This window comes from Carassius carassius, chromosome 17 (assembly GCF_963082965.1).
Source record: "Carassius carassius chromosome 17, fCarCar2.1, whole genome shotgun sequence".
Classification (NCBI taxonomy): Eukaryota; Metazoa; Chordata; class Actinopteri; order Cypriniformes; family Cyprinidae; genus Carassius; species Carassius carassius.
This window is the reverse complement of record NC_081771.1, coordinates 2,896,305-2,907,003: the sequence shown is the minus strand read 5'-3', so window position 1 is coordinate 2,907,003 and position 10,699 is coordinate 2,896,305. Positions and strand designations below refer to the sequence as shown.

General features: G+C 33.7%; 2 protein-coding genes across 4 annotated transcripts; one reads left to right on the top strand and one right to left on the bottom strand.

The window, feature by feature from the left end:
- Positions 1-593: 593 nt before the first annotated feature.
- On the bottom strand, positions 594-3,729 carry LOC132160449 (tumor suppressor candidate 2-like). 2 transcript variants are annotated; one of them, XM_059570131.1, is made up of 4 exons: positions 3,664-3,729; positions 2,209-2,420; positions 1,667-1,787; positions 594-1,106 (listed from the first exon to the last, which is right to left on the bottom strand). In XM_059570131.1, the coding sequence occupies exons 2-4, from the start codon at positions 2,355-2,357 to the stop codon at positions 1,041-1,043; spliced, it is 336 nt and encodes a 111-aa protein (XP_059426114.1). In that variant the 5' UTR covers positions 2,358-2,420; positions 3,664-3,729; the 3' UTR covers positions 594-1,040. The 2 variants fall into 2 exon arrangements, with proteins under 2 accessions (XP_059426114.1, XP_059426115.1); XM_059570132.1 differs by having other exon boundaries at positions 3,668-3,728.
- Positions 3,730-5,177: 1,448 nt separating this feature from the next.
- hmga1b (high mobility group AT-hook 1b) lies at positions 5,178-8,505 on the top strand. Of its 2 annotated transcripts, none has more exons than XM_059570129.1 (5): positions 5,178-5,481; positions 5,968-6,067; positions 6,257-6,334; positions 6,855-6,902; positions 7,725-8,505. In XM_059570129.1, exons 2-5 carry the CDS (start codon positions 5,978-5,980, stop codon positions 7,785-7,787), a joined length of 279 nt encoding a protein of 92 aa, XP_059426112.1. In that variant the 5' UTR covers positions 5,178-5,481; positions 5,968-5,977; the 3' UTR covers positions 7,788-8,505. The 2 variants fall into 2 exon arrangements, with proteins under 2 accessions (XP_059426112.1, XP_059426113.1); XM_059570130.1 differs by having other exon boundaries at positions 5,179-5,471.
- Positions 8,506-10,699: the final 2,194 nt, after the last annotated feature.

The window sequence follows — 10,699 nt, the reverse complement described above, 5'->3', positions numbered from 1 at the left end:
ACTATAAATTATTATTATTATTATTAATGTCCGTAATGTTAATGTAAATTTTCGAGGCTGTAACTAAAACTACATTTTCAATACTTGAAAATAAAATAATAAAATAAAACAGATGTTAAAAAACTTTTTATTTCAGCTTAACATTTCTCACTTTGTTTAGTGTAAATTAGTTTACTATACAGACATTAAACAAATGACAAAAACATAGCAAACGCACTAAAACTTTAACTAAAATTAAAACAGAAAATATAAAAATAAAATCTAAATATATGATCAAAAACTGCAATAGTATGTCAGTGATACTAAAATAGCACTGGTCACAACACTATGTACTGTTTGAAAAAAAAAGAAGATATTTATTTTTAAATTTGCTAAAGATAATATCTAACAGTGTTAAATAACCACAATTAAATATCCAATATCAGCTGATAGAGATGCATTGAAATATATTACTATTTGTTTTTCAGCTTTCTTTATCTTTTCTCACTGAACATTTTGTTTCACCTCTACATTATGGATGTAAAATGGACTGTGACTGTCTTTTTATTTTACTATAAACATTAATGTTTATAACGTAAATAATTACTACTGAGTAATCTGCTAAACAGCTTTATTCAAATATATCAACTCATAATTTACTGTACAATAAATGAGAAGAAAGTGCAGATATGGGTTGCAACCCGACAAACAGAGTCAGACTTTGATACAACAGAATATTATAATATACAATACGACGAAAAAAACACACTGCAGTTGGTCGACATCAACAAACACGAGTGATTTCTGTACAATCCCTGCACTGCTCCATACTCACACGCTCTCATTGCACATGCATTCCTTACTGTACATCACAGAAGACAAGACACTGTATGTCTGCTGTCTATACACCAAAATACAAATCAGAAAATATGATTCATGTTTTTGGTCAAAGCCATGTGAAGGGCAGAACCCCCTGGCTGTCGTAACAGAATCCTCTCAGAAGAACACCGAAGGAGGAAGGAAGTCTGGGGTGATTGTGCCACTTCTCACAGTGTCTGTGTTTATATTTCACACAGGATGACAGGGAAGTCGACGCGGATTCGCGGGTGATCCAACTTAATGATTCCCTGTAGACATGACATAAAAAAATACTGTAAAAAAAAAAAAAAAACTAAATTATGTGATTTAAGGTAAGTGAAATTTTTCTATAAGACACCAGAAACAAACACATTTTTTTTAAAGTGTTCAGATAGGAAACAAGTAATAAATAGCCAATTGAATAATGAATGAATGAAGGTAAGTTAAATGTTAAGATGAGAGATAATGAATGAATGAATATAAAAATATACATACATAAATAAATGTTTAGATAAGAGACCAATTAATAAATAATACAATAAAAATAGGCTTGTAATCAATGTTTTTTTATACTACAAGCCTATTTTTAGCAGATACACATTTTATTTTATGTGGTGTCTTTCTATTACTGAAAAGCTGAGCAAAGTATTTATAATAAATGATACATTTCATGTGCTACTGACTAGCCAAATCAAGAAGCAAATCATGGGTTTACATATCAAATCTAACGTCTTAATCATCATAAATTATAATCATTCTGTTTAAATTTCAAATGTTTTTTTCAGTTGATCCTGTCAATATGCACTAAATATTTGCATGTATCTCTCACCTGAGGTATAAGATTCTTCTGAATCCTCTTCAGTTTAGCTTTCTTTCTGCCGTTCTTGGTCACCACAGTCTCCTCGTAAAATTCATGAGCCAGATCTCCATCTTCATCAAAATACAAGGAGCTGCAACAACAAACAGCAGCTGGATGAACATACAGGTCTCAATTTTTTAAACGAAATATTTATTTCCTAAATTAAATGAAATATGTATTTATTTATGCATGTATGTATGAATGAACGAATGATTCTGGCATTATTAAATTGGAGAATACTTTCTCACAAACTGACTGAAATGCACTGTTGTTGCTTTTGTAAATACCATTTTTCTCAATGGTTCTGAGTTAAGATTTTATTAAGTTATATTATTATGAATTAAGCAAAGAATGTGTCGTTCTATAAACAAAACATATCTTCTTGTTTTCGAGGTAAAAAATGATGTGTCCTTGACATGAGAGTGACTCCACATGACCCAAACCACCAAGACCTGGCCACAGTAAACTAAACAGCTCTCAGTTCTTAAAGGTTTTTTGACTTGAACATTTACCTTCTCCTTGTAAAGACAAATGGTGTTGCGTTCTTGGAGCCTCGTAGACGTGCTAAACACTGTTCATTGACCTCACCGGGAGCTTCTCCTCCAGCTCCTGAGTTGCTAAAAGGCCAGACTCCTTTGGTTTTGGATCCGCTGCCTCCCATTTTTATTGACAACGCATTACTGTAGAGGAGGTGGAGCAGCCAGCAGATCACGTCGGTTTAGTCCTGGAAAACAGAAAGCATGTTACTGACTTCTGCCATAAACCATGGTAATGTATCTATGCATGCGTGGCTTGTGGTGTGGCTTCAAAGCACTGCGGTGGATGAACTAGCTCATTGAACTCTGAGCAAGAACCTGTGGTCAGGTATTTTTATAGTCTGTAGTACCTGGAGGCGAGGTCCAAAATGAACACTCACCAAGCACCAGATGAGAGTAAAAACTGCCTCTGTGGAGGGTAACCTTTATAGGAAATGCAACATACCACATGACCTGTGTAGTTATCTTTTTAAGGGCAAGAATAAATAAACAAATAAATTATACAATGTTAATACTGTAATATATATATATATATATATATATATATGTATATTAGTACTGTCAAACAATTAATCGTATGATTCGCATCTAAAATAAGTTTTTGTTTACATAATATATGTGTGTATATGTATTATGTATATATAAATACAAATACATGCACGTATATATAATATTATATATATATATATATATATATATAACATTTATTTATATATAATATAAAATATAAGAATATAAATTTATATAATTTAAATATTTTACAAATATATACTGTATGTGTGTGTATTTATATATACACATGATAAATATACACAGTACACACATATATTATGTAAAAAAAAAACTAATTTTGGATGTGATTAATTGTGATTACTTGTTTGACAGCACTTATATATATACATAAATTATATATTTTACATACATACATACATATACACACACATATATATATATGTGTGTGTGTGTGTGTATGTATGTATGTATGTAAAACACAATCATACACGTATTTTACAAAGTAATTTTCCATTTTAGCAAAGCCTGTTAAAAATAGCTAATAGTTTTATTATCATCTGTTGATACACCAGCATTCTCAACAGTCCTGGTTAACTGGTTAAAACTGTAATTACAGTTAGTTAACAGACTTTCTGATTATGCCTGAAGAGCGTCACTTTAACCAGCATTACTCTCACAACTAACCATCATTTACAAGTCTTTGAAATCCAGTATATTTGAAGGACGAACGCACGGATGTGACTGACTTGCACTCATAAGGCTGTACGTTCTAGAGCTGTTTGCAATGTAAACAACACACAAGCCATTCACAGCCATTCAGCACACAACAAAACACGGTTACCACGCGTTTCAGTTCATCGGTTCGACTCGGTTTCATTCAAGAAGACATACAGATAAAAGATCATAGAAAACACATACATACAGATCTTGTAAATCTCATTGTTTTAATTCTTCTAATATGCTGCCTTCAAGCACAATGACGTAGTTTTTACAACGTCACATTTACGCGCCCAGTCACGGAGAAGAACGTATGGCGCTACTGGGCATGCGCACAACAATACAGCGTAATTTTTACAACAAACTACAGCCTGTCCGAGCCTGTTTTTATCATAGACAGTAAAAGAAATAGACACAGCGACCCCATTGGATTCAACGGAGAAAAATGAAGTCAATTAGAAGCACGCACTTCCTGGGGGTCGGGCGTACTGCGCAGACCACTGATCTATATATATGACTATGAATATGAATATGAATATGTTCTATATTATAGATCAGTGGCGCAGACTCAAACTGAGCTTGATGACGTAGATGTCACGTGAGCAACCTGTAAATCTTCTGATCGCTGTGCCAAGATAAATCTGAATCAACCACCGATTCTTCCAGAGAAGGCGAGCATGAACAGAAGCAATTTTGGTAAGTATTCAGATTATCTCCCTTAACTTTATGCCTCCACGTCCCCCCGATTGCCTCATAGACAGAAAAATATTGCTTGCGAGCTTCTCCTCCTGTCCATACGGTAATTTCTCTACTGTGCGACAGAGAGTCGCTATTATGACGCAATCGTTAGCCTATTTTTTTTTACAAAAACTGCTTCTACGGGACCATAACGTAAGATAAAATGTAATGGAGACTTTTATACATTTTCGTGTTTCTTTAGAAATAATTAATGGACAAATGGATTCTTTAAATGCCTCAGATGTAAAGTTATTCGCTGTCAAAGTGACGCTAAAATGAATGGGAGTCAATGGAATACTAACAGCAGGTGGGGGTCCGCTAGCCAATGGCGGCGCCCAGGGGTGCTTCAAAAAAATATGAAACCCTGCCCTGCTGGTTTTTATACAGTCTGTGGTCCAGTCCAGACACGTATTATTATTATTTTATGTAATATAATATACAATTATATACAGTTATACACAATCATATTATATTATATTATATTATATTATATTATATTATATTATATTATATTATATTATATTATATTATATTATATTATATTATATTATATTATATTATATTATATTATATTATATTATATTATATTATATTACTACCATGCCGGCTTATTTATTTTGTGTAATGTCGGCTTTTTTTGTTTTTATTTAAAAAGTTAAAATAATTTATTACTTTTAATTTAATATTATTATTTTATTTTCATGGAAGATGTTCTCAATCTGTCTGTCTGTCTATCTATCTATCTATCTATCTATCTATCTATCTATCTATCTATCTATCTATCTATCTATCTATCTATCTATCTATCTATCTATCTATCTATCTTCATTGGGCAGCTGTTTGTATATAATATTTAAAGAAGCATTATGATTTATTTATTTATTTTCTCTTTTTTTCTTATTTTCCTTGAAGTTGATTTCATAGTTGGCGCCAGTAATTTGTCACAGCCTTTATATGCAGCATATGGCGCGTGAGATCCGCCTCTCCTCCATCAACCTGCGGTTCATCCCGCTTTTCCATTGGCTTTTTATTCCACTGACAGGCGGCTATTCCTGAACTCGCTTTAATTGCATCTATTCCGCGTCTCCCGCGATACGATCGGAAGCGACAGAGTTAATTTCGCTCTTTTCCACACGCAGATGTCTATTTAGCTCGGAATTAGACCGTGGTTTATTGGTAGACTGTCGGTTGCGCTCTAATTCAATCAGCAGAGATCGTGCTGGAGGTGGGGCCACCGAGCAGAACAGCGCGCACCACAACATTATTTTCCTGTAAGTGCATGTAAGTGAATGTTTGGTTCTGTTTTAAATGGTTGCACGAGAACTGAAATGCTCATTTGCACGTCCGTCTGTAAGTGCAGCGCGCGCTATATAGATTCCAGACAGATTTATCGTTGCATAACCTACTGAGCGCCTCGCCTGTGCATCAACACCAGTTATTTTCCAAAGTACCCAGAAGGTTACAGACACGAATGCAATTATTAAAGTTTATGAGACTGACTGTGCATTGTTTTAATATCCCAGAGACCCTCAATACTGTATGCCTGAAAATTATCACAATACATCCTTCCTTTAAACTTAATCAGCCATTGCATCTAGATCTTTTTATACATGACTTAAGATGTAAAGGTGCATAATTAGCGAATGCATTCAGTGTAAACCTTTGTATAAGTCACATTAATAAATAATCAGTAATGTTATCAATTCAAATTGTAGCTGCTTGGATATAAAAGCGGCTGTTTAATGAATTTAATTTCTATTTAAACAGCCAAAAAAACATGAGTGATTCAGAGAAACAAACAGTCTCCTTTAAAGACAAGGATGGAGCTGAGAAAAGGGGACGAGGAAGACCAAGGAAACATCCAAAGGTATTATATAATAGTGCGTTTTTAGTGATCAATATTAAACCAGTTTACTTTCTGAGTGAAAAGAATATAATAATGCATGGGGTGTTTGTTTTCAGTAATGCCGTAACAATATAGTTGATGCATCTCCAGTTTTAGTAACATTACAGTGTTGTATTAAGACAACTTCTTAATAAACATGTTTTCTTGCAGGAATTGAGTGGGTCGCCTACTGCGAAAAGACCAAGAGGACGGCCAAAAGGCAGCAAAAACAAAGGCCCATCCAAGAGGGTAAGCCTTCTTCTTTTTAATTAACTCACACTATGAATAATTAGTCTCTTTGTGTGATTATGACATAGCCATGTAAATATAGATACTATTTTTCTCACTATTGCAGAGTAGTACAACACAGCTGTCTCTGGTTTGCAAACACACAGTGACATATGCATTATTAATTGTGAATAGTGTTATGCAGGTTTTTGGTTGACAGCTCATCCATCGACCAAATGCAGGTGACCTGCTGTTAGCCACTTAGCCCTGAGCAATGTACTGTTAGCCTCCGCCTCAAGAGTCCCCAATGAACTCAATGCCCCCTCCATCTGTTGTCATGTGCAGAAACAGGCTCCCTCTACTGGTGTACTTGCCATGCAATGCCACACTGGCCTGTGAAAATGATTTGAAAAAATAAAAGTGCCATTAGTTTTATCTGGTTTTATCCAGTGGTTTAGCCTGGGAGTGCTTATTGCATATGAGTGACAGATTTTTTTGACACTTGAATAATTGTTTGTTAATTTCATTTTCTGTTCAATAGAAATCATCGGCTTCTGCCAGCAAACCTAAGGGGAAACCGAAGAAAGAGGTACATATATTAAAATAATAGTTTGTGCAATTATAATTATAATTCTGTAATTATTTACTTTCTTCTGTGGAACACAAATCTGGACATATTTTATCTTATTTTATTTTATTTTATGAATGCTTAGCCAATGAATTAAAAGCAACAGAGTCCTGTTGAATATATTTGATGTGCATTTTTGCAGCATCGAGTTCTGTGCATAACATTCGTGGGGGGGGGGGAAATCATAATGGCATGAGAGTAAAAGCTCAGTAATTGTACATTACTGGTCAAAACTGAAATAATTAATAAAAGTGTTATAGAAAGATGTCTCATCGGCTCACCAAGGCTGCATTTATTTGATACAGTAAAAACAGTAATGTGAAAAATTATTATTTAAAATAACAGATTTCTGTTTGCACATCTAACAGGCCAAAAGCTCAATGTGGGTTCTCAACCACAAAAACAATTTCAAGCAGAAAAAGCAAAGTTTGCACACCACTGTTCCAAAAGTAGAAAATATTTTTTATGTTATCTGATGAAGAGCTTTTAGACTCGAAATATCACCTGTGGTAAGAACATATGTATTAAAATGTAATTTATTCCTGTGGTGCAAAGCTGAATTTGAGCATCACAGTCTAATTTGCTGATGTGTATTTTTTGGTGAACTGTCTTTAAATTATATATTTAATTTCAAATTGCACAGAATTGATCTGCAAATTTAAAAGCCAAACTATCTTGCTAAACTGATTTAAAATGGCATTGTAAATGTCAAATATAGCATGGAAGAGAGGAACTTTGCTTCCATGCATTTCATCTCCAAATGTTTGATTCTGTTTCACACAGGAAAAGGAAAAACCACAGGACTCATCTGAGGACGCTGAGGAAGATGACGAGGAGGAGCAGTAACAATCTAACTGGAGCACTACCTCATACTCAACCAAACAAACCAACCGTCTGCTCTCCAACCCGTGAATAACATGGAATGTCATTCACATCTTTTTTACAGCCACAAAAGGACAGTAATAGATGTAATGTTCTGCATAACACATGACTTTTATGTAATTAGATCAAATATACTGTAGAATCTTACTGCATACAAATTTCCAGTTACTTTTACTATATATCTATTGGACTGAGGTGCTTTTCTACTTATGCTTGGTTTGTAGTTCTGTTTAGTATGTTTTGTGTCCATGTTGTAGACTAGATTTAGATCAAGCTATAATTTAATGTGTAACATCATGAGCTTAATAGTTCTCATAGAATGCATTGATTCTGAATGTAGCTGTTTACAGTTTACCAATTAACAGTTTACCTAGCTTTTTTTTAGTGTATATTACTGTGTAAACATCAGTGAAAATTAGTTTCGAGGCAGGTTCTTATATTTTGTAATCAAATATAAGTTGCCTGGTTTGAGGGAGCTCGTAGATTTAGCTTGAAGGAATAGTTCAGCCAAAAATGCTAATTTGTTGAAACTTTACTCACCCTCAGGACACCCAGGATGTAAATGAGTGTTTGTTCATCAAAACAGATTTGGAGAAATGTAACATTACAGCACTTGCTCACAGAGGATCCTCTGCAGTGAATGGGTGCCGTCAGAATGAGAGTCTGATTAGAAACATCACAATAACCTACAAGTAATCCACACCAAATTCCAGTCCATTAATTAACATCTTGTGAAGCAAAAAGTTGCGTCTTTGTAAAAACAAGTCCATCATTAGAACGGTTTGAACTTCAAACTCTTTCTTTTGGCCAAAATATGAGTCCGTAATTCATAATATTGCTTCTTCAATTGAAAAAGTCATCTCGTCTGAATCAGGAGAGAAATATGCACAGATCAAACACCACTTACAACAACAACAAAATATCCGAGAAACTATTTTAAACAAACATGTGGGTGGATTTTGGTGTGAGAGGACAATACAGGGACTCTCATTCTGATGGCACCCATTCACTGCAGATGATCCATTGGTGAGCAAGTGACTTAATGCTAAACTTCTCCAAATCTATTCTGAGAAACAAGAAACAGACTAATCTACATCTAGGATTGCCTGAGAATGAGTACATTTTCAGCAAATATTCATTTTTGGATGGATTATTACTTCAGCAGCAGCTTATGTGATGTTTTCCACTAGAATCCCCAGGAATCAGCATTGAGGATAATAACAAAGGTTTGTTTTTGGATGTATAATTCTGTGTTTGTTTGTCACTACTGACGTTTCTGGAAGCATTGTTCAGTTTTGAAGCCATGACCGACACCGACCTTGCAGGTACAAATGCACTTTGAAACCGATTGACGGAAAACAGATGTCTTTGCTGGTGTATTGTGTTAGAAGACATTCCAGTTAAAACGATTGGTGTTTTGGAACAGCATGATGACTAATTCCTAATGGGGAGTGAATCTGATACAGCACTTTGTGTTTCTTACACAGTTAAAAAGAGATTTAATGATAAAAAACGTAAAGGTGAAGAAATAAATTACACATCAATTTAAATAATTCCCTAATATGCTTGGCTTATAGAAGATGTTCTCAGGTGGTTTTGCTTCAGGACGCCATCAAGTGGTGACTCAAGGTATCAAGGTATATAAACGATCATTGAAATGTATTAATATTACCAATAATGCATAACATTCACAAACCACCTACTGACAGCATTTCCTCAAAGGACTGTTTGCATTACAGGTATCAGCTCAAGGTTCTCCACACCCAAGTGCTTATGGAATATTTATTTCAAAATGATTTCTTTTAATCATCTAGCTGTCTACATGACAGATCACAACAATGCCATTAAGCTATGCTTCTCAAGGATTCAGATTTATTCTTTTCAGGGTCCCTAAAAATGTAATGATACACTCCATTGAAATAGATATATTTAGCAGAAGTGCAATCTAAATTATAGCCTATATTAATCCACTTTTGGATTGCATTTGATGCATTCAAGTACTCATAACTTCTGAAATGTTCACCTCAGGTATTTTCAGTGTCATGAACAAACAGCAAAAGCCCAAGACACCGTCAATCCCTTCAGCAGTAGAAACACCCTTTATTCTGCAGTGATTGTCCGTGTAGAAGTGAATAGCCTAGGCATATGGTGTGTGATATTTTATTAATACAATATTAGAGTTATAAAATGTGCATTAGATTTATAGACTTTATTAGTATGTATAGTGTCTGTTGATCTTAATAAAAAAAAATACTTTTGCAAATTGTTTGTGCATTTTCATATACAATACTAATGGTTACCGTTGTATTTATTATTACATTATATCATAATAATTGAAAGAAATAGACCCATGTTACTACTTTAAATACTAAATACAGTGCAAAGGAAAAATAGATGTATTTGAGAGAATGTTTTAGAGAGATTTGTTTACTTTTTAAAAAATGTTTATAAAGTAAAAAGTAATTAAGTCTAAATATATTGGATATATAATTGGATTGGTCTAATATAGTGGATATATTTTCAAAGAATATATATATATATATATATATATATATATATATATGCAAAAGGTTGTGGGTTCGATTCCCAGGGAACACGTTAGGTAAAAAATGTTGGCCTGAATGCACTGTAAGTCGCTTTGGATAAAAGTGTCTGCTAAATGCATAAATAAATAAATAAATAACCAAGTATTTGATGGATCCTTATATAACTATTTGTCGCTGTTACTGTTGTTTTATTTGTATATTAATTAGCTATGCACAGGTTTTTAAATCATAATTGTGAGAAAAGTGTTTCATATTAGTATTTACAAGACAAATTACAGTACCGTGTACTTTAATTAAACAGTGATTTGATTAATAATAGAACCATTATTA

What these genes read in the sequence shown, in the direction of transcription:
- LOC132160449 (XM_059570131.1), bottom strand. Translation starts at nt 2,357, where the DNA reads ATGGGAGGCAGCGGATCCAAAACCAAAGGAGTCTGGCCTTTTAGCAAC. An exon ending in TTTGTCTTTACAAGGAGAAG is followed by an intron (nt 1,788 to 2,208) that starts GTAAATGTTCAA and finishes TTGTTGTTGCAG; the next exon opens with CTCCTTGTATTTTGATGAAG. An exon ending in AGAAGAATCTTATACCTCAG is followed by an intron (nt 1,107 to 1,666) that starts GTGAGAGATACA and finishes TCATGTCTACAG; the next exon opens with GGAATCATTAAGTTGGATCA.
- hmga1b (XM_059570129.1), top strand. Translation starts at nt 5,978, where the DNA reads ATGAGTGATTCAGAGAAACAAACAGTCTCCTTTAAAGACAAGGATGGA. An exon ending in GACCAAGGAAACATCCAAAG is followed by an intron (nt 6,068 to 6,256) that starts GTATTATATAAT and finishes GTTTTCTTGCAG; the next exon opens with GAATTGAGTGGGTCGCCTAC. An exon ending in ACAAAGGCCCATCCAAGAGG is followed by an intron (nt 6,335 to 6,854) that starts GTAAGCCTTCTT and finishes TCTGTTCAATAG; the next exon opens with AAATCATCGGCTTCTGCCAG.